The sequence below is a fragment of the Chlamydomonas reinhardtii genome, chromosome 11 (genome assembly GCF_000002595.2).
Source record: "Chlamydomonas reinhardtii strain CC-503 cw92 mt+ chromosome 11, whole genome shotgun sequence".
Classification (NCBI taxonomy): Eukaryota; Viridiplantae; Chlorophyta; class Chlorophyceae; order Chlamydomonadales; family Chlamydomonadaceae; genus Chlamydomonas; species Chlamydomonas reinhardtii.
Genome location: NC_057014.1, coordinates 2,591,791 through 2,619,290, shown reverse-complemented (window position 1 = coordinate 2,619,290; position 27,500 = coordinate 2,591,791). Strand labels below are relative to the sequence as shown.

Sequence of the window (27,500 nt, the reverse complement as noted above, 5' to 3'; positions counted from 1 at the left end):
CCCCGCCAGCCTCCATAAAGCCTCCTTCTGCTCTCCCTTTCCGGCCTGCGCCATCTTGCATGGACGGCTAGCTCGCCTCCACCCTCTTCTCCCTCCTTCCCCTCGCACCTTATCTCCCGCTTCCCCTCCCCCTCCGCCTCCCTCCATCTCCCCCTCCCGCTCTCACCGCCAGCCGCCTGGCCGCCCGCTTCTCCTCCGACAGCTGGTGCCGCCGGTGCTGCTCCTGCCGCTGCCGCTGCATGCGCCGGACCTGCAGTGGAGGTTACATCCATGAACATTTAAAAAGTGAAAGCGTAGGGGGAGGTGGGAGGTGGGAAGAAGAGCAGGTGGAGCAGGTGGTCAGGCAGCACAAGGGTGTTAGCAAGGGGGACACTGGTTAGAGACACTGGAACAAGGGGGGCACTGGTCAAGACTTGTTAAGACGCGGACGTCGGACCGTGAGCCCACGCCACCCGCCAGACACTGCCAGACACTGCCCTGCGCCACCAGCAGACCCGCCACCAGCAGTCAATGCCCTGCGCGCTTCCTTCCCTTGCGCTCTATCAAACACAAACCCACTGACCACGCCCTTACTTGAGTACGGTTCTGAACCCCCAACCCCCACGCACCCATCCCACTGCCCCACCCTCCCCATAAGTATTAACGCTTGCAACTAATGCCTCTGCCTGTGATCCGCTAGTCTAGCTTGGTTTGGTTTAGTTTGGGCTGGAATTCACAACCCCCCCCCCCAAAAAGATTGTCTACCGTCTACCACTTCCTTCACTTATCACGAATGCAACCTCACCCCCACCCCCACCCTTACACACACCTGCTCCGCCGTGAGCAGCTGCTGGCCGCTGTGCGGCGCCGTGCCCAGTGCCACCTTGCGCGCCGCCTCCTCCGCCAGAGCCAGCTGCAGCCGGAACAGCGCGCCCTGTGCAAACGTACACACATGATGGTCAGGCTTGCTTTTGTTGTTCTTTAACACATAATGGTACAAGCAGTGTGGGAGACAAGCAACGTAAGAGGCAACGTATTCGGCGGTGCAGGAAAGTACGCGGAAGGTAAAGTACCCCCATTGTTGCACTAGGTCGCACATACACGACCCTGCGTGTATTCTTCATCGTGCCCTATAACATACAGCTAAGTACAGGTGGACAGGAAAGTCCCAGAAGCACGGGCGGGTGCGCGCGCGTTCTGGTTTCCTGTCACAAACAGGCACGCGCATACAAACTCCTGTGTGTTTCCTTCCATTTGCTTTTCCTTCCTTGTGCTTTTCCTTTCTCGTGCCACACGACATTCAACGGACCACACCACGTTTCATCTCCCTTCTCACACACTCTCTTTCCCTCCATCATCATCGCCGCACCTTGACGTCCGCGGGTATGTCGGGTCGCTCCAGCGGGTGAATGCCGCCCAGCCCGCCGCCGCCCGCCCGGCCGCCGCCGCCGCCGCCCGCCGAGCCGCCCAGCACCTTCTCCAGCGCCGCCTGCTGCTCCGCCGCCGCGGCCTTGCGCGCCTCGATGGCACCCCGGACGTCCTTGGTACGCAGCCTGCAGAGAGGGCGGGCGGGGAGGTGCGGAAACGTGGTTGGGTACCAGCGGTGCAATGAAAGCGCACAACTTGCACACACACACACACGCTTGCATACGCACGGACGCACGCACACATATACACATACACAAACACACCAATACACACACCCGCGCACGCCCTACCTGCCGGGCGACTGGTTGAGCACGTACCCCACCTCCGCTGCGCTCAGCAGCATCGTGTCAGGCACATACACACCCGCCACCTCCGTCTCCCCCGCGGTCGCAGGCAGCAACGGCGGCTTGGAGCGGATGGGGCCGTCGCGGCGGCAGTCGCGCGCCGCCGCCGCCTCCGCGCGGTGGCTCATCACGGCCACTGTGTAGGCGTCGCCGTTGCCCGCGCCGCCGCGGAGCGTGCCGCCGCCGGGGTTGACCGGGAGCCCCTTGGCGGCGAGCTGCATGGTCTGTGTGTGTGTGTGTGTGTGTGTGTGTGTGTGTGTGTGTGTGTGTGTGTGTGTGTGTGTGTGTGTGTGTGTTTGTGTGTGTGTGTGTGTGTGTTGGTGTATGTGGGGTGGGGTTGGTGTATGTGGGGTTGTCTCCCGGAACCCAAGCGGAAGCCAAGAACCACGCGTGACGGTGGGTGTGGTGTGCATGGGGGCGGGCGAAACGGCGGGTACGACACGCGTCGCCCCATGCAGCGCAGTGCCACGTGCCACGTCACATCCCCAGCAACACAATTCACCCGAGGCTTTCTCAGACGGCTATCTTACTAGGAATGTTGGAAACACCGTGTGTAAACACCCTCGCACCGCCCACTCACCAGCCCGCCCTCCAGCGCCTCCATAGTCGCAAGGTCCGCCCCCTTCAGCCCAGAGGCTGTAGCACCACCGCCGCCGCCGTGCTTGCCGTTGGCTGTAGCAGCTGCCGCTGTGCGCTCGCCGCGCCCCAGTGTCGCCGCCACCGCGGCGGCGGCGGCGGTGTTGGCAGCTGTCGTGGCGGCCAGGGCAGCGTCGCGGCCGGCTCCGGGGAAGGCGGAGCCGGTCAGGCGGCATTGCACTGGTTTGGAGTTGAACTCTGCGATTCGGACCTGCGCAGGAGACACGGGAAGGGAGAGAGGATGCGAGAGGGATTGGGAGAGAGAGAGAGACGGAAAGCGAGAGGGATACTTATGCAAGGGCGGCGTTGAGTGTGAGGGGGCATGCGTAGAAGCCAACACCAACCGCGCTCATCGGCGCCGTGGCATCACCCGGACTCAATCGTCAAGCCGTGCGCCCGTCGTCTTCTCATGGACTCGCCCCACTGACCCTCGCCGCTGCCAGCCCCCGGCCCCGTGCCCCGCTCCCGTTGCGCCCGTTGCCCCCGTCCCCGCTCCTTCCCGCTCCTCCCCCCTCCTCCCGCTCCTCATCGCTTGCAACTAACGCCTCTGCCTTTGGGCTGGAATTTACAACCCCTCCTCCATCCCCTCCTCCTCCACCGAGTATTTGGTATGCAGTCTAGGGTGCAGCGACACGCGGCTCCAACATCGCCTTCTCCCAACTACCCATGCCCGGAATCCCTTCCGCCCCTGCCCCATTGGTTTCGGTGTAGTTTGGGCTGGTATCTACACCCCCCCCCCCACACACACACACACACACACACCCTTGCCCCTCACCTCGATGACTGCCTCCTCCGTCGTGAGCGCCAGCGGGCAGAACCACATGTCCACCGTCACACGCCCTCGGCCCGGCACCACCCCGCGGGCCGGCTCCACTCGGAATGCGGGATTGGGCTTGACCTCCACGATCTCGTACTCGAAGTCCACAGGCACCTGGAGGGGGGGTTGCATTCATGATGATTTAAGGAGTGAAGGCGTAGCCAGGAACAGTAGTAGGGGGGGGGGGTTGCAAAGATGGTTTGGGAAGCGGTGAGAGGTTGAGAGGGAGGTCAATACCATACAGGTAGGGGTGGGGCAAGCGGATGTGTAGGTTAAAGGCAACCGCAACAGCTGGCCCCTTACCGCATGAGACGGGCTGCACAGCGCCACAGCGAACCCCAGCGCCAACCGTCACCGCATGCTTCAGCTGGCGCTTCGGTGGATCGCTCCCCGCGCCCTTCCTGCCCTCTCCCTCCTCCCTCCTCCCTCCTCCCTCCCTTCGTCTGCAGTCTTCAGTGCATCCCTTAACGCTTTCCTAACCATCCTCCCCGGTCTAGTTTGGGCTTGTAATTACACACACACACACACACACACACACACACACACACACACAAGACCCATGCCGCTGCAAGCACTTGGCGGTGTCCCCGACATCCCCCCAGCCACAGCCTCCAGGCCCACGAGACAGAGCCTCACTCCCACGCCCCCTGGCCCGGACCCCTACGTGCCCGCCCCCCCCCCCGGGCTCCCACCGTGTGCCCCCCCCCCACCCGGGCACCCTCCGCATCCCCCTTCAAGCCCTACTCGTGATTTAACACTCCATTCCTCATAATCGGTTAACTCCTGCTCCCCCGTTCCCTGAGCCTCCCTCCCCCAGTCGCCTCACCTTGAACCTCTGCTTCTCGAAGCTGAGCTCCTCGAAGGACTTGAGGGCCGCCGCCTGATCGGCCGCGTAGCCCTCCGTGTTGCTGGCGGCTGCGGCGGAGGGTTACATTCATGATTAATTAAGAAGTGAAGGCGTAGCCAGGTACAGTAGCATAGTAGACGCGTTGTTAAGGGTGTGCGGGACAAGGAGGATGACGGGGGCAGCAGGCACGAATAAGTTGGGAGACGGCAACGGGTGCTGGTGGGGTTGCCCGCGCACACAGTTCCACCCCCCGGGCCTACAATTGCTTTGGGCTCGGGCATCCAGTATCCAGTTCCCAATGTTTAAACCTTGCAGCTCCCCCGCGTAAGCACACACCAGTGCAGCCACCTACCTGACTTGGCCTTGCGTGTACGCACGCTGTTGGGGTGCGGCCGCACCGCGGGCGGCGGCAGGCTGCAAGGCGGCGACCGCTCCACGTAGTGCGCCTGTGCGGGGGCGTGCGGGGGGGGGGGGGTACATTCATGATTAATTAATAAGTGAAGGCGTAGGCAGGGGGTGTATGGGCTTGCGTGGGCGTGTGGGTGTGGGCTTGTGGCGATAGGCGGTGGTGAAAGGTGTGGCCGCTGGCGCCGTTCCTCCCTCCTCCCTCCTCCCTCCTCCCTCCCCTTCCTATACCCCCTACCCCCTACCCCCCCTGGCTGCTGCCCACCTGCACCAGGCTGATGAAGGTGTTGCTGATGCTGTCGCGCGTCTCCTTGTCCAGGGCCTTGCCCAGCCGCGCCGCCACACTGCCCAACACCTGGTCCATGCTGCACAGGCACACATGTGTACACACACACAGCCACATTCACACAAGCATGCAAACACACATGCATGGACATACCAACATACCAACATGTAAGTCGTGTGATCCAACACAGCGAGTACGGCGCTTCGGATGGGGCAACAGCTAGAGGGCCCTGCAGCCGCGACAGACCGCCGAGCTGCCCGCCGCTGTGGGACTCACCGCAAACGCCCCTCCTGCGAACGCAGCACAGCACAGCACAGCGCAGGCACAGCACACCAACCCGGTGGGCCAAGAGGACCAGGGCAAATGAGGGGGGCTTGTCGGCGCCCCGGGGAGCACACCGATCCTTCCGGTCCGAACAACCGCCGCAGCCACCCAACAGGGTTCAGCATGGGCAGCCCCCCGCCCCTCCCGCTCCAGGCTCCCGGGTTCCCCAGGCGCCGGCCCCCGCCGTCCCCCACGCCACCCCACGTGACGCCCCCCGCCCCCCGCCCCCCGCCAGCCGCCAGCCGCCCCCCCCCCCCTCACCTGCAGCAGCTGCGCGATGACCGCCTCCGCCACCTCGCCCGCCTCGTCCTTGATGTGCAGCAGGAAGCGCGGGTGCCTGCAGGCGAAGGAGGCGGAGGGCAGCAGGGCAGGGTGCGGAGGCACGGTGCGGAGGGGTGGGGCGGCTTAGTGCAAAGCCAGGGGTTCCAGGCTGGTTAAGCCTCTCAGGCTCTCAGCCCACCCAAGCACCCACTCACCCTCAATCGGCCGCCTCTCTACTCACACATCCACATTCGCCCCCTCCCCCCGTCCCCAGCCCCCCCGCTGGTTTTGGTTTAGTTTGGGCTGGTATTTACAACCCCCGCCCCCTGCCCCCCCCCTCTCCTCCTCTCTGCGCTCTATTGCATTGGGTTTGGTTTAGTTTGGGCTAGTATCTAAGAACCCCCCCCCCGCTACCGTAGTTTGGGCTGTTATCTACGACCTCCCCTTCCCGCACAGCTCACCGGATGATCTGCAGCACTCGGTCCGTGTTGGCCTCGTACAGGTAGAAGCTGGGGCGGGGGCCGCGCAGCGTCTCCTCGCCGGGCTGCGCGGGAGAGTGTGTTTGGGGTTGGGTAAGCGGGTTTGGCACGCGTGTTTGGGCGTGGCGGTGGGCGTACCGTGTACGGTAACCCCTGGTGTGAGGGAGCCTGTGCCGTGTGTCTCTGATGCGTGCCGCGGTACCCGGATGTAGCAGAATGAGCCGCTCAGTCGCGAGCTGCAGCGCCAAAAAGCAGCCCCTAGTCAGAGGCTGCCGGGCTACGTGACCAGCCCCATGAAATGCCGTGCTGTGTTAATCTCCCCCCCCACCCACGTCTAACCCCGGCCGGATAGGCACGCGGACAGGAATAGGCCGTTTGCAGCGTCCGGCCTGCATCCGGGAGTCCACTCCCAACCTTCCTTGCCGCACCTGCAGATAGGAGTTGATGCAGTTCTGCTGGATGAGGATGAGCAGTGCCTGCTTCACAATGTTGGGGTTCATGCTTGTGCCGCGCACGATGTCGCCGAGCTGCAGCTGGCCCTTCGAGACCAGCAGCTTGAAGACTTTCTGCGCGGTGCGCAGCGTGCCGGGTACGGGTGTGTGCCGGGCAGGGGTGCTGGGTGTGGTGCAAAGCGACAACGCTTCTCTCGTGCGAACAAATAGTGTTTCACATGAAACAGGAGATACCATTTGCGCTGGCTTGCCCTGGCGGGCCCAGCTGCTTCAGCAGCCGGTACCCGCAATTGCACTGACTTACCCCGACGGCGTCACCATACTGGTCCTGAACTAGTCTACAAGCTAAATCGCAAGCATATTGCTTGCGAGTGGACATCGTTGAATAACACGAAGACTGCTCGGCTTCTAATTGCCGCGCCGGCAGCGGCTTCCGCAGACTTGTAGGCGCGCGTTATCTACTTCAAATGTCAGAGCAAAGGATAGCTGTGAAAACTATGAGGGCAAAGCCACTGACGTCGGCTGCAGCTCGCTTGAGCGAGAAGCGAAACTAGGTAGATACATTCAACTGAGTGAAGATTTGCTGCGATTCGCATGTATAGTATTGACGAATGAATGTGGCGACCCGGCCCATGGCACGAACCCGAAGCGCTCATGGGGGGCAAGCCCCCGGCTTTCCTGACTACGCCTGAGACCCGTTGAAAGGCTCCCAGCAATGAGTAAGCTGCAAGTTAGCAACAGCTTTGCTAGCTGCTTGATTTATTACAGTAGTGGTGCCGACTCTCAGCTATCCGAGTGACAGCGCGCTCGGCATACCCCCGCAGCCCTGCCACTGCAACTCCCCAGAAGACTAACTCTAACAAGATTATTACCATGACACACCTTTATTCCTCTCTTTGCCGCCATACTGCTGAAACTCAATCTCCGTCCGCAGCCGCAATCCCAAAAGTCCATCGAAATCCTGGGCGAAGCTCACACCCAAGGGTGCTCACACGCTGGGTCCTTGCTCAGCCCAGTCAACGCATGTTTAACTCCTACGTCAAATATCAGTGCCTGCATTCAATTCACGTACCAATACTGCTGACTACAATCGTCGACCCTGCAAGAATGCACACGTAATCAGGAGCAGAACCCGTGAGATTACCGTGCGCCCCTCCGCATGTCCCATCCCACGCCCCAACCCATACACAGCCCATCGCCAGCCCATTGCCACCCCCATCCACTGCTAGACAGGCGTCACCAACTCTTATTGTTCCTTCGGACGAAACAGCCTCATTATTGTAGACTCGCTGCGTCATAAACCGCGGCGAAATAAATGCAGTTCGATACCGGGCTCGAGACTGCCCGGTCCAAAAGATGTTCAGCCCAGGGGAGCTCCCGATGGGGATCTCCCCTGGTTAGGTACGCAAGGCATGCCGCGCACACGCTCTCTGGTTCCACCGCTGCTCCTGCCCTGCCCTGCCCTACCCTGCCCAGGCCGCTGAAAGGCAATCGCGTCACCCTGCCAACACACACCTCTGCTGCTGCCAAGCGCCCACACAGCGCGCCCTTAGTGTGTCTGCTTGCCAGCACCCACCCACACAACCCACTTGCGGCGGCCGGCACTGCTTTCCCATTTCACCTCGGACACTCTCTCTGTCTCTGTCCTTCTCTCTCTTCTCTTACCCACCCAGTACGCAGCTGCCGCAGATGTCGCGACCCACTCACGACTTGGCGTAGTGCTCGTGCAGCCCGGTGGGGCGCACCGAGAAGTACCTGCGGCACACGTGGCGGCACACGTGGCGGCACCCATTGCGGCACATGGTCGGGCGCTAGGAAGGCACCCAGCTGCCACAGCACTAGCCAGCTATCCCCATACCCATCCGTATCCCCGAACACGATCTTGGCACCACGCAAACACAGACATGCTGTCCGATACACACCGCACACCCACACATCCGGGCCCTGCTCGTTTGCATCCTGGTGCTCTCTCACATGTACAAACCCATACTCTCTGAACCTCCACCCCCACCCCACTTCCGTAACTAGTCATGAATGTAACCCCCCTTCCACCACCACCGCGGCTGCACACACACACACACACACACACACACACACACACACACACACACACACACACACACACACACACACACACACACACACACACACACACACACACACACACACACACACACACACACACACACACACACACACACACACACACACACACACCGCGGCTGCCCGCCCCCAACACGCACACACACACACACACACACACACACACACACACACCGCCCGCCCCACCCACACCCACCTGTAGGCGATCTCTCCCGGCATCCTGCGCCCCGCCATGTCCACCGTGAAGTCGTCGTACAGCTTGAGCAGCGCGTCCTGGGGCGCCACCTTGCCCACCATGAAGGCGTAGCCTGGGGGTGTGTGGGGGGGGAGGGAGGGGGAAGGGAGGGAGGGGAGGGAGGGGGGGAGGGAGGTTGCAGATACCAGCCCAAACTAAACCAGGGGAGGGGGAGAGGGGGACGGTGAGGAGGGGGTTGCAGGCACGACTTCTAAGACGACCGCGGTGGGGGAAGTTGTTTTCGCCACACCCAGAGGGGAACAGCAATCCAGCCTACTCCGCCCCAGCCACCCCGCCCCGGTCAGATCACGACAGCTCCCCCTGCCCCCTGGGACTACCAACATGTCGTGTCCTACGCCTTGGTATCTCTTACTGGGAACGGCAAACACAACCCCTCCCCCCCGTGTCTGCCTTCTACCATTTCCTTAGCCAATTGGTACTGTAGCCCCCCCCCCGCCGCCCCCACCAATGGCCTCCACGTCGCGCTCGGTGCTGCCGGCGGTGTGTGTGTGGATGTGCGGCTCCAGGACGCGGTAGGCCCACACGAACAGCGCCGCCGCCCGCTTGAGCGCCCTGCACGTCTCGGGCAGGCCTGCAGCATGGGGCGTGCGGGGGGGGGGGGGTAGATACCAGCCCAGACTAAACCAGGCCAAGCCAAAGTAGAGGATCACAGGCAGAGGCGACAGTTGCAAGCGATGATAGTTATAGGAGGCGGCCGATGATGACAACTTTGAAGAAGGCGGTAGTGGGCTGGGGCAGAGGATTGCCGGTATGCAAACGTGTCAGCGGGCGGAGGACACGCGGCTGCGCCCACAACCTCCAGACCGTGCGGTACCCCATCACCACCACACCTTGCGCCCTTCCGCACCTCCGCCAGCACAGCCTCCCACCCGCCCCTCCCACCCGCCCCTCCCACCCGCCCTTCCCACCCGCTCCTCCCACCCGCCCCTCCCACCCGCTCCTCCCACCCGCCCCTCCCACCCGCCCCTCACCGTCCGTGGGCGCCTTGAAGGCGCCGATGTGGAACTCGATGTATGTGTCCCGCACGTCAATGCGCCCGCGGCAGTCCAGAGTGATGCGGGAGGAGCAGAAGCCGCCGGCCATGGCCGTGGCCATCTGCGTGCGTGTGTTGCCGTGTGTGATTGTTTGGGGGCGCTTGCAAATGGAGTGCGAGTGCTGGCGGTGGAAGTGGCGCTTGGATCGCAATGCAAGCGCGAGTGTGATCGCGATTGCGAGGGCAATAGGGTGCTAGAGCTGTCGTACCACGCGACCATGCCCCGCCGAGCGACGGCCTCGGCGAGGTTTGCGAGGGCATCTGCTTGGGAGATGACATGGACTGGCGAGGGACGGCTCCTCGCAGCCCGCAGCCCCTGCCCCCTGCTCCCTGCCTCTGCCCCTGCCCCGGCCCCTGCCCCCTGCCCCCCTGCCATGCCCTGCCCCCTTGCCTCAATGAACCCCGGCAGCGGCTTGGGCGGCATGCCGGTCTCCAGCGCGTCCACCAGCCGCAGCAGGTTGTTGATGCGGTCATCGTCCTTGCCGCTGCTGCGGGACGAGATGGGAGGGGGTTGCATTCATGATTGGCCAATGAAATGGTGCGGTTGGGAAGAGGCGGAGGGCGGGCGGTGGCTGGGCAATGAGGCCACGACCGGAGAGAAAGCCGTGCACGAGGTCCTATTCGAGGCTGGGAAGGAGGGATGGACGTCCAGGACTGGGCTGGAGCCCCCGCACCCGCCCAACCAACCACCCAACCAACCAACCAACCCTACCAGCCCACCTGCTGTACCCCAGCTGCAGCTCCGTCAGGCAGGAGCGGATGTCGTCCCAGGAGCAGCTCTGTGGCGGGGAAGTGGGGGTGCGGGTGTGGGTGTGGGGGGGTGGGTTGGTGCGTGCCTGTACGGTATAGGGAGCCGACACGCACGTGCGCTGGCGCATGTCGACACGTGCGTTTCGGGGGACACGTCAGCCGCCGGCCGTGGCCCCCGGCGCATCAAGCCGCACACCAGCTCCCCCACGCGGCTGCCCCACGTGTCCCGTGTCATGTCGTTTGGTCCCATCGTACTTTGCCCAGCCGTAGGTAGCTGTCCAAACCAACGCTGCACGTCTGGCATGGACGGCTAACCCCCACCCCAACCACCACGACTCCCCCCCAACCCACGCTCCCCCCCCCCCGGCTGCGGCTCTCACCGCGAAGCTGCTGGGCAGTGCCACCATGCACACGCCCGCTTCGTCACACGCCTCGTCGATCAGCGACTTGACGGCGGCGCGCAGGCCCGCACGCTGTGGGCAGCAAAGAGGCGCCAGGGGAGGTCCAGGGTTGGTGTTGGGGCGGAGGTCACATCCGCAGTAGGGGCAGCAGATTCGGGTAGTGCGGTCGCAACACTGTGGCAAGAGCGTGCATCAGCTTCCCTCCCTGCCTCCCTCCATCACTTCTATATAATCATAAATGTAACCCTTCCAAACCCCCACGCCTCCACTCACGTCCTTGAGCACGTAGTCCTCCAGGATGGAGATCAGCACCGACCGCTGCTTGAGAGCCGGCAGGTCCAGGTTCAGAGCCAGGCCTGGGGGGGGAGGGGGAGGAGGCGGGGAGGGGAGGGAATGGCTGGTAATTGCGCCGTACTGCAGCTGCACCCTCGACACCCGTTCCGGCCTAGCAGTGCACATGCAGGAAACCACAGGCCGCCACGCCCCCTGGTCCCATCCGCGCCCCCTTGTTCCATTTGCGCTGCCCGGCATCCCGCCCGCCGCAGCTCCCTCCGCACCCCAGGCGCCCAGCCCCGCTCCTCGTCATCGCACCGCCCCCCATCACACCTTATACCCCTCTCTACCCGCCCCTGGACACACGCCCCTTATACTCCCCCCTCGACATCCGGCCCTCGGCAACGCCCCATCCGCACCTGATCCGCACCCCTAGCCCCGCCCGCAACCGTGCCCCTCCTGCCCCGCCCCTCCCCTCCCCGGCTCCCTTCATCACCAGCGGCGGCTCACTGAGTATGTGGTCGACCAGGTTGGCGGCACAGCGTATCTCAGTGGACTCGGCGAAATCCGTTGTGAAGTGAGCCCTGAGGACGAGGGCGGAGTGTGGATGAGTGAGGGTGACAGAGTGCCCCCACGGCGCCTGTTGTGCCCTTGCGCTTACTCCTCCCCCACACACCACCCACACGAGCGTGCAGTGCTGCTGCCAATGCGTCTTGCCCGGAACCCCTGGCTCCCTGACAAAAGCGAGGCCGTCGTGCAGATAAGCGACACCCCAACCCGCCGCTTCGGGCACTTCTGGTGGGCACTCACCCGATGATAGGCAGGGAGGTGAACTCATACAGATCGCCGACGCGCGTTTCAAGGCGCTGGACCTGCGTACAGTCAATGCCACAGTGGGAAAGGATGCAGTGTCGGTCGCTCGCCAATGCATGCCCTGGCCCTGAACAGTTTCGTTCGCCTTCAGGACCCCTTGAAAGTGCTTGATAGCTTACCGACTTGTTCAGCTTTGACACCCGGCCATTCAGCGTGCGAAGTTCGCCGAGCACCTCCTCCAGCAAGCGGGCCTCTGTAGACTGGAGCGCGGAGGCAGGCTGCGTGCTGTTGCCTGAGGAACCAGCGGTTACATGCCTACGGGGAATCCCACGGCGAAGCGCCAAGTGCCTGTGTCGCCCCGGGGACGCTTGCAACTGTCGCGATTGCCCAAGTGCCTGCATTTTTCCTTTAAATTGGATGAGGTATATAAAGCAAGTATAAATATGAGCAACAGCAAGTTTACCGCGGGCTGCACCACGATTATGAAGAGGGGCCGTGTCCCTGGTCTGAACTTTTACTAGACCCCCATGCTGGTCCCCCCTCCCCCGCCAAACTATCACCGGTCCCTCCCCCCCCTCCCCTGAAAGCCCTGTACCCATAAGCGCTTTACGTGTGCACCGGCGGTACCGAAACCAAGCTGTATGTTAGCAGCAGGGGGGGGGGGGGGGTACGAACTAAACCTCCAGACCCCATGTCCCAAAACCTCCCGACCCCCCCTCCGGACCGACCGACCGACCCCCACCACCGTGCAACCCCTCAAAACCCCCTCAAAACCCTTTGGTTTTAAGCCAGTTTGGTGTCAATCGACTGCTCTCGGCGAGCTCTACAATTGTATACCTCCGGTTCAGCTGGAGGCACAACTTGACTGGCAGCCATGCCACACATGTCCATGTGTCCCTGGGCGACCACCGACCCTTCTGTCAGACTACCGGGGCGTGCGCTTAAGCTTACAAGTGCGCTGTACATATGGTGTTTGGGATTGTGTGCCGGAAGAGATTGGTCGACTTTCTACCGGGATCATGTGAAGAATCCCGGGATTCTTGTCACGCTCGATGGCCGGCGGCAGCCTTGTCGCCATGACCCACACGAAGCCTTGGCCGTTACACGATAGCATCAGTTCGCATAGTCTCCATGACACCAGTGAGAGACGCTCGAGTGGGGCTCTACGCTACTACGATGCCGATGTGGACGGACATGCGGCCGCTTTCCAGAGACCAAACGTTCTGCAAATGCTTTAGTATGTGCATGCTAATGTGTGCTAGTGCTTGTGCTAATGGGCGGAGCGTTTAGAGGGGCGTTTAGGGCGCAGAGACGAAACCTGGCAGTCCCACCCACATCTGCGTGACGAAACCTTGGGGACCCCCAGCCCCGACGACCGACCCTGAACTTTGAGGGCCCATAACTTTGCAATTACTACCCTGATTGAAACTCTGAAAGTGGATTTGGAGTCCTCTCGTCAAGCTCTTTCGTTTTAGAACATGGGGCCTTTTCCAGTCGAAACTACCCCCCCCCTGTTAGCAGGCACATTCCTCTGGCAAGCCCAACTACAAGCATGACAAAGAGCCCGGCGTGGCATTGATGGTGTGCGGAATGACGGAATTGCCACTTCGTTTGCCACCAGGGCCTCCCCTGGTTCGCCTCTGTTCGCCAGCCCGGGGCCCGTCCAGATAATATCCAACCCTGCCAGCGAGTGCTTCTGGCCCTCCCCATCAGACGGACAGGCAACCATGAGCCTTCTAAGGAACACAGCATTTCCAGTTCATGCACATAACCGCAGTCCACGCGGTCTTGCTATCGCACCAGAGGCCCCACCCGAATGCATGAACACACACTGCAGGCACGCCACCCCGCTCGCCTCAAAGCCATGCTCCTTTACTCATCATGTGTACTCACCGAATGATATTCCAAACCCATTCCCCGAATGATATTCCGGAACCTCCCTCCCTACAAGCAAGCATTCCATCCAAATCCAACCTGAAGCGCCCCGTATTCACGCCCTAGCACCGACAGCCCGACAGGCAACTCGGTGCGTACGAAGGGATAGGTAGATCTCACCAGCATCTGGACACACAGTAAGTACACACAGGCACGACCCATTCTCTGTTGTGCTGACCTAACACACAGGAGTGTGTGATGACGGCCCAGGCTTCCGCGGCAATCCCTGCGGCACTTGCACAACGCCTCCAGATTCCAAAACACTCAGACAGCAAACACAAATCTCTCTATTGGAAGTTATTCACCCCTACCGCATTCTTCGCTGCCAAACACTGCGACCATGCACATGACGCGCGTCCTGCTCTTCCAGCGACGCAGCAAACGCGAGCAAAACGATCTTATCCATCACCAGTAAACGCGTTTCGCCATGGCCGCATGGTGCAGCTCCACACAGGTCCGCACCCAGCCCGCGGCTCAAGCCGTACGCCACGCCAGGCCCAACAGCGCAGCCGTCACCGCCGCCACCGCCGCCGCAGCAGCCTGTGCGGCGGCCGCCGCCGCCACGACTGCCGCCGCCGCCGCTTTACCCCGTGTTCTGCATGCCTGCGCACCACAACAACGCAAGACGAGGGGTGAGTTCCGAGGTATGGGCGCACCCCCGAAACGCCGCACCCCTCACACACAGGCCCACCCCTCACGCACAGCCCATCCCCCCACACGAAGCCCCCCCCCCCACACACACAGCACACCCCACCCACCCACACCCACACAGCCCCACCACCTCCCCCACACAGTCCCAGTCCCAGCCCTCCCTCTCTCTCCCTCTCCCTCTCCCAGCTCCTCTCTCTCCTCCCCCACCCACCCGCGGCGATGCCCTTGATGGTGATCATGAGGCAGTCGTCCATGGCGCTGACGAAGGGGTGCTGCGCGCCCTCGCCCTTCTTGTGCGGGTCGCGGCTGAGCAGGTCGATGATCTCGGGGTCGCTGGGGTTGTACTCTGTGTGTGCGTGTGTGTGTGTGTGGGGGGGGGGGGGGGGGTTTACATTCATGATTAGTTAAGGAAGTGGTAGTGGGGGGGGGGGGGGGCGGTGGCCAGGCGGTGGAGGGGGGGCGGTGTGTGTATGTGCATGTATGTCAGGAAAGATAGGTAAAACAAGGGGTGTGGGAGGTACTTCTTTTCGCATCTGTGGGTGCTGCGCAAGTGAGGGCAGCGGCAACAAGGGACCGCGGGCAAGACAGCAGGTTGAGGCAGGGGACAGGCACGGTATCAGGATGAGAATGAGCATCGTCGTGAGCAACTAGGCAACACGCCGTGTCACCCGTAGTGACCCACCCGTGTCACCGCCGTCGCGGAACTTGCGCAGCCCTTGCAACGACAGCGCCTGCGCAGAAAGCAGGTGTGGGTGTGGGTGGACGCGTGAGAAGCAGGGTTGGAGACGCAGGAGCAGCGAGACGGCAGCGGCACACACACACACACACATGCACACATACACATGTTTCCTGCGTCTTGTTCCTGCCCTTCCTTTCCAGCCCCCGCCTGCTACCGCCTCCCCCCCTCCCCGCTTCTCCCCACCTGCAGCACGTTGAGCGGCGCCACGTAGGGCGAGCGCAGGCGGATCTTCTCGTCCAGGTTGGGCGTGGACATCTGGCTGGGCGTGTTGCCCTCCAGCAGCACCGACTTGCGCACCACAATCAGAATGTTCTGCTGCGTCTTGGCCAGCCTGCGGGCGGGCAGAGGGAGGAGGGAGGAGGGAGGAGGGGGGAGGGAGGAGGGAGGAGGGAGGAGAGGAGGGGTGTGAATTGGGCGCATTTTGGTGTTTGCTGCAAAGCGTAACAAAAGGCGTTGGCAAGCGCTGACCATGTACATGTTCGACCCAGCGTCACCAGCCCACTACACACACACACACACACACACACACACACACACACACACACACACACACACACACACACACACACACACACACACACACACACACACATACACACACACAGACATACACACACAGACATACACACACACACATACATACACACACACACGCCCACTACATGCAGGCGCGCACTCACAGCTCGCGCAGGCGCTGCCCCAGTGGCGCCAGCGAGCTGTCCACCAGCGTGCGCTCGTAGAAGGCCGACAGCCTGGAGAGGGGGGGGAGGCGGGCGCGGGGGAGAGGGTGTGGCAGGTGAGAGGGTGTGGCGCATGCAAGTGAAGGCGACCACAAGACACAAGAGACGCCCACATCACGACAGCTTGAACTGCTGTGCGCTCGCCTCCACTCCTCACAATCCCCCACGTGTCTTCTTTTGTTCTTCATAATCACCGCCCCCTCCCCCTCGACGGCGCGACGAACACAGTTTCACTTGCGGTACCGAGTGTCTCCAGCATTACGGTACGCGCCACATGCGCCCACATTTCACTAGCTAAAACTGGGTACTGTCAGCTTCGCGGAGGGACAACGAGCTGGAGCGCGGCCGCCCGGACGGCCGCTCATGTGCAGTCTTCAGTGCATCCTGTACCGCTTTACCAAACATCCTTGCAACCCCACCCCTCCCTTCCAGCCCACCTGCTGTCGGCCTTGGCCAGCACCATCTCCACCAGGTCCAGGGTGGAGGTGAAGAAGGGCCAGTTGGCGTACATGTCCTGGAGCACGGGGCCGTAGCCTGGGGCGTGTGTAGGTGGGGGGGAGGGGTGGGGGTGGGGGGGAGGGGTGGGGGAAGGGGAGGGGAGGAGTCAATGCCAAGGCCGTTGGTGAGGCATGCGCGGCCGCAGGTTGAGAAGGGACGCACGAGCGGCGACAACGCAGGAGCAGCTTTGGGCGTCCAGTCGCTGCAAGCACCTATAGAGGTGTTCCCTTCTCCCCCACCTCGCCCTCCTTCCCCTCTCCACCTCCCTCCCCTCCCTCCCCTCCTTCCCTCTCCCCCTCCCTCTCCCCCCCTCTCCCCGCTCACCCTTGTCGATGGCCGCCTCCAGCGCCTCGCCGATGCCCAGCCACACGGGCAGGTGCAGGCGCTGCTGAGTCCAGGCGAAGATCCAGGGGATGGCGCGCAGCGTCTCAATGCCGCCGCTCTTGCGGCTGCTGGGGCGGGAGCCGATGTTGAGGCGGCCCAGCTCGCTGCGAGCAGGAAGGAGAAGGAGGGCGGGTTACATTCATGATTATTAAAGAAGTGAAGGCGTAGCCAGGAGGAGAGGAGCATCGCAGGGTGAGGAGGGCAGGGGGCTCGCTGCAAGGAGATGTCGTGATGCCATGATGATGTCGCAAGCAGGGTGTGGGGAAAGCGTGGAAGTTGAGGGACAGGGACTGAGACGTAGGAAGGGAGCGAGAGAGAGAGGGCGCCAACTGGCTAGAGAACGCACGGGGAGTTGTGGGTAGGAACGTGTCCGCCAGCGCGGAAGCCCCGCTGTTGAGAGGGGCTGATACACGCGCTGGGATACAGGCAGCGGCAGCGGCAGCGGCGCCGGCGACTGACCCCCCTCCCCCTCCCTGCTGCACATCCGCACCCACACCCACGCCCTACCGCCCTGCCACGCGCACCCTGCCGCACCTGGCGGCCGTGGACTGCATGAAGTAGTCATAAAACTCGGGGGTGCGGTACACCACCGAGCGATACATGTCGCAGCTCTCGGTGGCCAGCAGGCTCATCAGGTCGCGCCACTCCTGTGGGTTCGTGAATGTGCGTTAGTCGTGAGTGAGTGCTTTTGTTATGGCGTCGTTCTACGGGTGCTTGTGCCTGTGACTCCCATGTGTTGCTTTGCTAAGTCGTTGGATGATAGCAGTCGGCCTAGACGGCCTGCGCGGTAACGGCAGAGCTGGGCAATGATGTTCGACGCGGCAACTACTAGAAATGTAGCGCGGTAGTGTGTTGAGGCAGGGCTTGCCGAGTTGCCGGTCTGGGAAACGTGGAAGGGAGAACGAGAGATGCGCACGTCAGGCCACGCACCTGCGCGGGGGCGGGAGGGGGGTCCAGCGCCGCCTCCAGCACCGCACTGCGACGGGTAGGGAGGGGTGGCGGGGGAGCGCGGGGTGTCATTGCGGGTGAGGGCGGGGTTGAGACTTGAGAGCGACGGGGGAGAGCCGCAGCTAGAGTGCGGGCTGACACAGAGTCACAAGGAGCACTGAAATCAGCGCACACCGTGATCGCACACCTGTATCACATTCCGCGATCACACTCCGTGATCCCGATCTGTGACCGCACCCCGTAATCCACGTGCCCGTAATCCCACTCCGTGATTGATCGCACACACCTGGTGTACAGGTCCAGTGTCCTGAAGCACACCTCCTTCTCGCCGAACTGCTGCTCAATGATCTCGCCCTGCACAGTCACACGCAGGTGGCCCTGCGGTTGGGGGAGGGGAGGGGGGTGTAGGGGTTGGGGGGTTGCAAGGTTAGTGTGTGACGAGGCTCACAAAAAGTCAGGTTGCATTTAAGCAGGAAAGGCCTCCGCCCACATGCGCCGGTCCACCTGAAACCCCACAACACCCCACGCTGCGTTTGCTCCTCATGATAACCACACGCCCCCTCCTCCCCTCTCCCCGCCTCTCCTCCACGCCCCTCACGTTGATGGTGCCTGACGGCTGGCTGCGGATGGCCATGTGGGTGGGGCCGCCGCCGCGGCCCACGGTGCCGCCGCGGCCGTGGAACAGCACCAGGCGGACCTGGGGAAGGAGGGGGAGCATTCAGAAGGAGAGGGGGGTATTAGCTAGAAAATGGTAGACGGTAAGCAATCTTGGAGGGAGAAAGAGGGGTTACAGGCATGACTGGTTATGAGAAGGCAATGTTTCAAGGACGCTGCGAGGTGGGTCTGTGCCCGGGCCCCACGGGCATCGTCAGGGCCCCGCCCACCCGCTGCCTTCCCTCCGCATCCCTAGCCTTACTCCTGCCCCTACCGCCCAAGCAGACATGCACACGTCACCTCCTCCCCCCCCCCTTTTACAACCGCCCCCCCCCTCCAGCCCCCCACTCACCCCGCAGCCCGCCGCCACCTCCACCAGCTTCTCCTGCGTCTCGTACAGCGCCCAGGCGGCGGCAAGGCGGCCCGCGTCCTTGCCGCTGTCGCTGTAGCCTGAGCGAGTGTGTGGAGGGGGGTTACATTCATAGTTAGTAAAGCAGAAGGGTTACAAGGATGATTGATCAAGCAGAAGCGGAGTTGTGGCCAGGCACATGGGTACAACAGGCGCGTTATCGATGGGGAGGGAAAATGCTTGGGCGCAACCGCGTTGATGTTGATTCATGATTGCCTTGATTGGCGATCCCCCTCCTTCCCTGCACTCGCCAGTTTCGTTTGGCTGGGGTAGCTTGGGCCGGTATTTACAACCCCCCCCTCCTCCCCCTCCTCCTCCTCCCGCCCCCCGCCTGGCCCTCCCCTCACCGATCATGCACTCTTGCACGCCGTTGATGTGGCCGCGGTACCAGTCGTTGCCCAGCAGGGTGGTCATGGTGCCGGGCGCGTTATGCAGGTCGTCCAGCGTCTCAAACAGCGGCACCACACGCAGCGCGGGGCGCACGCCTGCAGAGGGGGGAGGGAGAGAGAGGCGGGGGGAAGGGGGGGTTACATTCATGACTAGTTAAGGAAGTGGTAGAGGTAGAGGAGGTGGGGGTTGTAGATACCAGCCCGAACCCAATGCAAAAGAGCGAGGAGAGCGAGGTTGATGACAACGGAGCGGCACTCAATGGGACAGGCGAGGGAGGGAGGGAAGTAGGCGGGCACCATCAAATGCCGTGAACGCCCGCACAGAAACGAATGCACACACCCCAATCCACATAGAGAGTTACGCGCATACACCCGCACGCCGCCTCTGCCTCACCCGTCTCGCGCTGCAGCAGCACCACTGCCAGCACATCGCTGGCGGTCTTGGCCATGGAGATGATGTAGGCGCCCAGGCTGGGGGGGTGGGTGGGTGGGTAGAGGAGGGAGGAGGGAGGGAAGGGGGAGCAGGCGTGTGTGTAGAGGACGGGCTGACGGATTGAGCGCGACACGGTTCCGGTATGACACACACATAATTTATACACATATGCACACAGTCGCATACCACATGCACAGTTTTGTTGTTGTGTTTCCTTGTGCTCTCTCTAGCACATGTGCACGCGCGCACATGAACCCCATCCTATCCCCGCCGTTTATGTCCCCTCCACCTCCTCTCCACCCACCCCCACCCCCACCCCCACCCCCCACCCCCACCACCTTCTCTCCATTCCACACCCCCTCCCCACCATCCCCTCCCTCCCTCCCCCTCCCGCCTCCTCACCTGTCTCCCGGCAGCTCGCTGAGTATGCGCAGCGTGCGCACCACCTCCTTCACCTCCGGGCTCATGTCCATGCCGGGCGGCATCAGAGGCCGCTTGCCCTGCAGCAGCAGCAGGGGGTCGTGGAGAGTGGGGAGAGTGGGGGGCGGCGGGTTGCAAGGATGTTCGGAAAAGCCGTACAAGGGGGGAGTAGCCAGATTGCAAAGATGGTACAAAGGAGTAGGTGTAAGGTGGATTGTATGAGGGATTGTAGTGAAGGAAGCAGCAGCACAGGCCCGTGCTGCCAACACGACAAGAGCGCCCAACCCACCCACGCCCAAACCAAAACACACACACACACACACGCCCCCAAACCCCCCACGCCCCCAGCCCCCCACCCCGCGCCTCTCCGCCCCCACCTGCAGCTCTCCCAGCAGGAAGGCCAGTCTCTTGGGCTCGTCCCAGGAGGCGTAGCTGCCCAGCCCCAGGTAGGTGGTCACCGCGTCCATCACCTCCGTGTGGCGGGTGGACTCCTGCAGCAGGAGTGGAGGAGTGGAGTAGGGGGTCACATTCACGATTAGTTAAGAAGTGAAGGCGTAGCCAGGCACCGTAGCGGGGGGCTGGGGAGGGCAGGGACGGAAGGGTTACGAGGAATGAACAACAAGTGCGCTGGGCGCTGCGCTCACAGCTTATCCCCAGCCACATACACACACTTTTCACACTTTTCACACACACACACACACACACACACACACACACACACACACACACACCTGGCGGACGTCCAGGCCCATCATGCACAGCCCGAAGGTGCGGATCTGAAGGGGAGGGGAGGGGAGGGCAGGGGAGGGAGATGAGGGAGGTGACGGGTGGAGGGCGGGAAGGGTCAGGCTGGGAGATGACAGTGCGGGTCAGCGGAGGGATGGCGGTGTGAGGATGCGAGGCGGCACGCCTGAGAGCCCAAAAGGTAGAACAGCCATTTGAGATTTTGCCACCTACGCATCCCCCATCCCCACCCACCACACCCCCAACCCCACCACACAAACCCCATCACACCAACCCCCAGCCCCCACCCACGCTCAACTACTCCAACTCCCAATCTTCCACCCCCACCCACGCCCCCCACCTCCCTCCTGTTCCCCATGTTTCAACCTTGCACCCCCCCCCTCCACCTCCAGCAACCCCCAAACCCCGTGCCCAAACCACCCTCCACCCAAGCCTCCGCCCCCACCCACGCACCCTCAGTCTGCAGTGCATCCTGTACCGCTTTCTCAATCACCTTTGCAGCCCCCAGCCCCCCAGCCCCCCAGACACACACACACACACACACACACACACACGCACACGCACGCACAAACACACGCACGCACACGCACGCACGCACACACCTGGCGTGTGTTGTAGAGGCGGTCGCGCATGTGCGCCAGCACCACGCGGAAGGGCTCGGTGGGCGGGATGGGCGCCCAGAAGTCCACGTAGTTGCGCCGCTTGCGCTCCTCAGCCACCCGCGCCGCGTCGCGGCTCTCCGCCGCCGCCAGCCGCTCGGCCAGCTCCTGTCGGGTGTGGTTGACGGTTGAGAAGACAGACTGGGATAAGACTGGGTTGATGTTACATGCATGATTGAGCAAGGAGAAGGGGGGCGGTAGTGGTGGTGGTGCGGCGGTGGTCGACGGGAGAAAACGGACTGGGAGTAGAGCACGACACAAGGCACTAAAGGCGGCACATGGAGCATTCGGACACTGCAATCTCCACCCCTCCTGCACCCATCACACACACGCTTGCTCACGCACGTACACATAGTAGTATAGTAACCCCATGTCTTTGTCCTGCTACCCCTTCCCGCGCACCTTCATCTCGGGGCTGCACCTCCAGATGGACAGGTCGAACATCAGGCCCTCAACCTGCGGCCGGGGGGGGGGAGAGGGCAGAGATGAAGGGGGGCAGTTACATTCATGATAAAGGGGGGAGTTACATTCATGATAAAGGGGGGAGTTACATTCATACTTCATATGGGTGGGCAGGGGGAGGGAGCGAGATGAGGTCCAGCGGCGCCATGGGGGCAGAGGAGGACGAGAGCGGAGGGACGCACGCCCAGCCACCCCCGAACACCCTCACCCCCATCCTCCAGCCACCTCCCAGCCACCCCTCAGCTACCCCCACCAAACCCCAGCAAACCCCACCCCCGCACCCCCCTCAACCCCCCCGTCCCCCTACCCCCAGCCCTCACCCCCTCAACCCCCCGTTCCACTCCGTTGCCAAGCGTCGGCCATGCTCTCCTCCTCGCTCTGTTGCATTGGGTTTGGTTTAGTTTGGGCTGGTATCTACAACCCCACCCACCGCCACCCCACCCACCTGGCGGAAGTAGACGTTGACCGCCTCCAGCCGCGCCAGCACCACCACATCGCGGGTGGTCTCGGCCGTCACGTTGGGGTTGCCGTCGCGGTCGCCGCCCATCCAGCTGCCAAACCTGGGGGGCGGGGGTGGATGAGGGTGGGAGGTGGAAGGGTGGGGTTAAGGACGGGAGTGGAGGGTGGTGCGGTGCGTTCTGTGTCACATGAACGGCAATACCCCCCCCCTCCCCCTTCCCCCTTCCCCCTCGTTCCCTCCCCCCTGGATAAAACCCTAGCCCCCCCTCATGCTCATTTGCATTGGGTTCGGGTTCTTAGTTTGGGCTGGTATCACAACCCACCCCGCCAGCCCCCCTCCGCTCCGGCCCCCTAATGCCTGTATGCCTGCTATGTGCCTGCTATGTGCCTGCTGTGTGCCTGCTGTGTGCCTGCTTGTGTGCCTGCTTGTGTGCCTGCTTGTGTGCCTGCCCGCCCCGCCCCCCCTCTCCCTCACTTGAACAGCGCGCGGTCCAGCGGCAGTCGCGGCAGGCCCAGCTTCTCCAGCGCCGTGTCCACACGCCGGTGGAACACAGGCACCACGTCGAAGATGACGGTGGAGAAGTACGACAGCCCCGAGCGCATCTCGTCCTGGAGCGGGGGGGGATGGGGATGGGGGTTACATGCATTAAGTTTACGAAGTGAAGTCGTAGCCAGGTACAAAGGGGGGGGGGTACACTCATGATTAGCTAGCTGGTAGACCCGTAGACGTAATCTTGAGGAACAGCGATGGGGGATGGGGGAGGGAGACTGGGGATGAGGCAGGCGGTTTGGAGGCCAAGGGAGGGTAGGGTGACAGGCGCGGCGTACTGGCAGCTTACGCGGTACAAATGCAACAGAGCCAACACACGGCCGCGCGGACATCCGCCCGCCCACCTGCGGCGTGGGCTTGGAGCGGCGGATCTCGTCGGTGCGCCAGGCGGCCTGCACCGCGGCCCGGATGGCCTCCAGCGTCTCTGGGGGCCGCACACACAGGGCGGAGCGGGGTTCCATGCATGTTAAATAAGACGAGAAGGCGTAGCCAGGAGCAATGGTACAGATGTCACGTAGTCGTTACCGATGTCCGTGGAGTCCAGCAGGGGGGGGGCAGCGCGGCGTGGACGGGGTGGTGAGCGAGGAAAGGCGTGGCGTGGCGTGGATGGAGAAAGTCTCAAACCTCACCCCTGGTTTGGCTTGGTTTTGGTTGGGCTGGTACCTACAACCCCCACCCCTCCGTCTTTCACTCCAGACGGCTACTCCCCACCACTCACACCTCCCCCACCACCCACCCACCCACCCACCCACCCAAAACACAAACGCACGCACCTATCTTCTCGTACTCGCTCATGCGCTTGCTGTGCAGCGTGTCCAGCTCGCGGCGCACGATGGCGTACTTCTTCAGCAAGCTGGCGCGCAGAGCCTGTGGGGTTTACAATCATGATTATATAAGAAGTGAAGGGGGGGAGGCTTTTGAGAGTGTGTGTGTGGGAGAGTGTGAAGAGTGTGTGTGTATGCTAGTGAGCCTGCCCGTCACCACACATGGCATCCGCCTGCCCGCCCTCCCCGCCCCTGACTTCTCCACCCTCGGTCCCCCCCCCCCCCACACACACACACACCACCGTCCACCCGCCCATCAATCCCCCCTTTCGCACGCACGCACACATGTACACACACACGGGCCCCTACGCACATACCTGGGTGGGGTGAGCAGTGAGCACCAGCTCCACGGTCTGGGAGCACAGCGTGTCGTACACCTGGCCGTGTGTGTCAGGGGGTGAGTCAGGGGGGAGAGTGAGAGGGGGTGAGTCAGGGGGTGAGTCAGCGAGCGGGGGGGGGATGCGGACGGATGAGGGGCGCACGTGCACGCGTGCGTGCTTGCGTTAAAGAGCACAAGGAAGACATAGCGCAAAGACGCGCGTGTGTTTGTGTGTGAACGCCTCACGCCATGTGTGGTGCGCGCTTGGCATTGGCCCAGCAGCAAGTGAGTGGTTTCAGTTGGGAGCACCTCCATGCCTCTCCACCACCCCACCACCCCACCTGAGTGGTTTCAGTTGGGAGCACCTCCATGCCTCTCCACCACCCCACCACCCCACCAACCACCGCACACATATCAACTCGCGCCCGCGCGCTCTCCCGTCCTCTCCACCACCTTCTCCACCCGTTCTCCACCTTCCTCTCCGCTCCCTCCTGTCCACCCCTCTTGTCCACCCCTCCTCTCCACCCTTCTGTCCAACCCTCCTGTCCATCCCTCCCCTCCTCCCCGCCTGTGCTGCTTGCCCACCTGCTGCGGCGTGAAGCCGTTGGTGGTGGTGAGCTTGAGCAGCGAGTGGTTGGTGTCGCGGGTGGGGGAGTCCATCTGGCGCGGGTGGGTCGGGGTGAAAGGATGGGGGCGCGGAGGTCGGTTTCAGGCACGACTTGTTGCCCTCTCCCCCTCCCCTCTCCTCCAGCTGCGCCCCCACGCCCCTCCTGCCGCGCCGCCCCCTGCCCCCTGCCCCTCGACTGGAGCGAATCCCGCCCCCGCCTCCTGGCCCCCGCCTCCTGGCCCCCGCCTCCTGCCCCCCGCCTCCTGCCCCGCGCCTCCTGCCTCCGCCCCCCGCTCCCCAGCTCCCAGCTCCCAGCTCCCAGCTCCCAGCTCCCAGCTCCCAGCTCCCCCGCCCCCCGCCCCTATCTCCCCGCCTGGCCGCCTCCTCGGCTCACCTCCCCCAGGCGCACTGCGCGGCCGATCTGGCTGCTGTTGACCTCCTCCGTGAGGTTGTGCAGGTTGAGCATGTGACTGAAGGAGGAGGCCACCTGGGGGGAGGGACGGAGGGGAGGGAAGAAGGGGGCGGGAGGGCGGGAGGGGGGGAATGCCCGAGCCCAATGGGTAAGTCAGGGGGGAGTGGCACGGCCAAGCGCACGGGGGCCAGGTAGGGGTAGGATGGGCACAGGGTGGGGCAGGGGCGCCGCGGCTTGACACGGCGTACGTGTCATTGCAGTCATTCCCACAGCACTTGGCCTCTGCACTTCAGGCTCTCATACGCACAGCTGCCGCCTGCCCTCGCAACCCCAGTCGCCCATGCAGCAGCCCGCACACCCCCACCTCTGCTGGCCCCCCCGCCCCAGCCAGACAGCCTCCCCCTCCCAGCCTCCCCCTCCCAGCCTCCGCCTCCCAGCCTCCGCCTCCCTGCCTCCCCCGCCCCGCCGCCGCCCCCCCTTGCTGCCGCTCACCAGGATGCGCTCCTCGGGCTTGAGGTCGCTCACGTACTTGACCATCAGTTCGAAGTCGTTGTCGGACTGGGCAGGAGGGGAGGAGCGGGCGACATGCATGATGAGTTAGGGAAGGGGTAGACGGTAGACGATATGAGGTGGGAGGCACAGAGGAGAGGTGAGGGGAGGGGGGGAGAGGAGGGGAGGAAGAGAGGACCGGAGGGGGCGAGAGACGTAGAGGAGGGGAGGGGTCAGTGGCTGGTGACGGGGAGAGGGTATGGGTTGCAACGCCTCCTCCGGCTGCCTGGCCCTTGCCCGCACGCTACACTGCCGACACACGCCCCCCCCACACGCCCCCCGCTGACCACCTTTCCCCCTGGAAACGACGACTGCCGGCCACACGCCCGTGCCGGCTGGTACGGCAAAGGTGTTGGGGCATGGGGTCCCTGAACCCGGTGCCGGTGGTGACGGCCCACCGCGTACACCATCCGGAATATGCAACCTCTGTGTACCATGTCACGCTGTCCCCCCGCTGCACCGGTTCCCTCACACGCCACCAACGCGGCTCCCGTCCCGGCGCCGTACCCGATTGTTCCGAGGCCAAGATGACAGCCCCGTGCCGCTGCCCCCGCCGCTTGCTGCTGGCGCCCTCCACCCCCCACACAAACCACCACAACCATCTCGAGCCATCACACCTGGCTAGTGCACCAGGCCTGGCTCAGAGCGTAGATCACATCCACCTGATGGGGAGAGCAAGAGTGAGAGTGAGAGCGAGAGGATGGAGATGGCGTGAGAGATGGGGAGAGATGTTGTTGAAGCACCAGGGGCGACAGGTGGGGCTGACGACTATGGCGGTCTGACCAAGCGAGCAACAAGACCAAGCTGAGCAAACAAGCGTGGTCTATAAAGGGGCTCGATTGTCTAATTCACGCGACAAATGTTGGACCTATCGCATGCGTACACGAGAACGCTGCTTCGAGCAGCCAGCGCAAGTTAGGGTTCAACTGGGGTTGGGTCGCCGCGTGCCGCTTGCGGCTAGGTGGAGGTCCCGCTCCGTGGCGGGCTGCAACACACCTTTGCAGCCAGGTTTGGATGGTGGTGGCGCAGGATGGAGAAGAACACCTGGCGCAGCAGGGAATCATCGTCGCGCAGCCCGGACAGGAAATTGGCTGGCCCAGTCCTCAGGTCCTGCGACACCCTGAAGGAGGTCCTGCCGCTGGTAGCAGACAGCTGCATTCTTTCTCGTCGCTTGAAAGATCCGCCCGGCGGCCCTAGACGAGAGTATACTCCGCAATCGAGCGGCAAACAAGCCCAGAACGGTCTCAGATATTGGATTGAAAGATCGCTAAAGAAAGAAAAATTCAGCGGTTATCAGCCCGCGCTGAGAGGCTACAAGACGAAACAACGTGACCGCGCTAAACCTCTCCTACCCAGCTTTTTGGTATCCCCAAGGCTTTAGCACTGCGTGTAACAGTGCATGCAGCCTAATTAAACCAAATTGCAAGTTGCAGTCAGGAGTTGGCTGGGCCCCAGCGACAAGCTGCCCGATGGTGCACGCGCAATCCAGTTTTCCATCGGCAAGGACTTTTGACAGCTTCTGCACTGTTTCTCCTGCATGAGATAGCTGTCTTGCCGTTTCATTTCATTTACAAGCGGCAGGCACCAACCGCAAGCAACACAACCCTTGTTAGCATTCCAGTGTTAACTGTCATTGTTTACATCAGATAATGGTCTGAATATCCACATGGACACAGGGCCCAGGACACAGGGCCCAGGCTGCGTCGCTGTCCCGCGGTTCGACTTGCAAAGGTTGCATGGATAACAACATGGCTTCAACGTTATATCAGATTTTGTTATCTGAATAGCCAATCACAAGTAAGTCATGAGGCGAAAGCCGTCGAGAAGG

The 27,500-nt window shown here is 62.8% G+C and overlaps 3 protein-coding genes across 3 annotated transcripts in view; all 3 read right to left on the bottom strand.

Moving 5' to 3' along the window:
* Positions 1-6,816, bottom strand: part of CHLRE_11g476376v5 (uncharacterized protein) — a 12,698-nt gene extending 5,882 nt beyond the window's left edge. Inside the window, exons 1-14 of the mRNA XM_043067634.1 lie at positions 6,563-6,816; positions 6,235-6,421; positions 5,789-5,871; positions 5,328-5,403; positions 5,019-5,032; positions 4,722-4,821; positions 4,404-4,497; positions 4,031-4,119; positions 3,163-3,318; positions 2,332-2,598; positions 1,698-1,975; positions 1,349-1,532; positions 809-913; positions 167-250 (exon numbers count right to left, since the gene is read on the bottom strand). Coding sequence (XP_042919639.1) covers positions 167-250; positions 809-913; positions 1,349-1,532; positions 1,698-1,975; positions 2,332-2,598; positions 3,163-3,318; positions 4,031-4,119; positions 4,404-4,497; positions 4,722-4,821; positions 5,019-5,032; positions 5,328-5,403; positions 5,789-5,871; positions 6,235-6,421; positions 6,563-6,579 — 1,734 coding nt within the window. The 5' untranslated portion in view covers positions 6,580-6,816. The remainder of the gene's footprint in view (positions 1-166; positions 251-808; positions 914-1,348; positions 1,533-1,697; positions 1,976-2,331; positions 2,599-3,162; positions 3,319-4,030; positions 4,120-4,403; positions 4,498-4,721; positions 4,822-5,018; positions 5,033-5,327; positions 5,404-5,788; positions 5,872-6,234; positions 6,422-6,562) is intronic.
* Positions 6,817-7,008: 192 nt separating this feature from the next.
* CHLRE_11g476351v5 (uncharacterized protein) lies at positions 7,009-12,366 on the bottom strand. Its single transcript, XM_043067633.1, has 11 exons — positions 12,067-12,366; positions 11,885-11,946; positions 11,585-11,658; positions 11,075-11,157; positions 10,781-10,873; positions 10,371-10,429; positions 10,042-10,138; positions 9,589-9,712; positions 9,063-9,188; positions 8,558-8,669; positions 7,009-8,013 (listed from the first exon to the last, which is right to left on the bottom strand). The coding sequence occupies exons 1-11, from the start codon at positions 12,286-12,288 to the stop codon at positions 7,962-7,964; spliced, it is 1,104 nt and encodes a 367-aa protein (XP_042919638.1). The 5' UTR covers positions 12,289-12,366; the 3' UTR covers positions 7,009-7,961.
* Positions 12,367-12,822: 456 nt separating this feature from the next.
* Positions 12,823-27,436, bottom strand: CHLRE_11g476325v5 (uncharacterized protein). Its single transcript, XM_043067632.1, has 29 exons — positions 26,669-27,436; positions 26,290-26,334; positions 25,616-25,681; positions 25,106-25,198; positions 24,690-24,764; positions 24,103-24,162; positions 23,735-23,828; positions 23,306-23,385; positions 22,887-23,020; positions 22,398-22,512; positions 21,893-21,946; positions 21,434-21,598; positions 20,819-20,863; positions 20,465-20,578; positions 20,070-20,167; positions 19,629-19,705; positions 19,193-19,330; positions 18,789-18,886; positions 18,381-18,479; positions 18,069-18,160; positions 17,765-17,810; positions 17,369-17,481; positions 16,775-16,938; positions 16,390-16,486; positions 15,893-15,964; positions 15,396-15,543; positions 15,156-15,204; positions 14,685-14,819; positions 12,823-14,425 (listed from the first exon to the last, which is right to left on the bottom strand). Exons 1-29 carry the CDS (start codon positions 26,828-26,830, stop codon positions 14,406-14,408), a joined length of 2,748 nt encoding a protein of 915 aa, XP_042919637.1. The 5' UTR covers positions 26,831-27,436; the 3' UTR covers positions 12,823-14,405.
* Positions 27,437-27,500: the final 64 nt, after the last annotated feature.

Excerpts from the sequence above, each read along its gene's own strand:
- CHLRE_11g476351v5 (XM_043067633.1), bottom strand. The coding sequence starts at position 12,288 with ATGCAGGCACTTGGGCAATCGCGACAGTTGCAAGCGTCCCCGGGGCGA. Across the intron at positions 10,139-10,370 it reads CTGCAGCTGGGGTACAGCAG|CAGCGGCAAGGACGATGACC; the intron begins GTGGGCTGGTAG and ends CTCGTCCCGCAG. Across the intron at positions 9,189-9,588 it reads CTTCAAGGCGCCCACGGACG|GCCTGCCCGAGACGTGCAGG; the intron begins GTGAGGGGCGGG and ends CCCATGCTGCAG.
- CHLRE_11g476325v5 (XM_043067632.1), bottom strand. The coding sequence starts at position 26,830 with ATGCAGCTGTCTGCTACCAGCGGCAGGACCTCCTTCAGGGTGTCGCAG. Across the intron at positions 16,487-16,774 it reads GGAGGCGGCCATCGACAAGG|GCTACGGCCCCGTGCTCCAG; the intron begins GTGAGCGGGGAG and ends CACACGCCCCAG. Across the intron at positions 14,426-14,684 it reads CATCAAGGGCATCGCCGCGG|GCATGCAGAACACGGGGTAA; the intron begins GTGGGTGGGGGA and ends TGTGGTGCGCAG.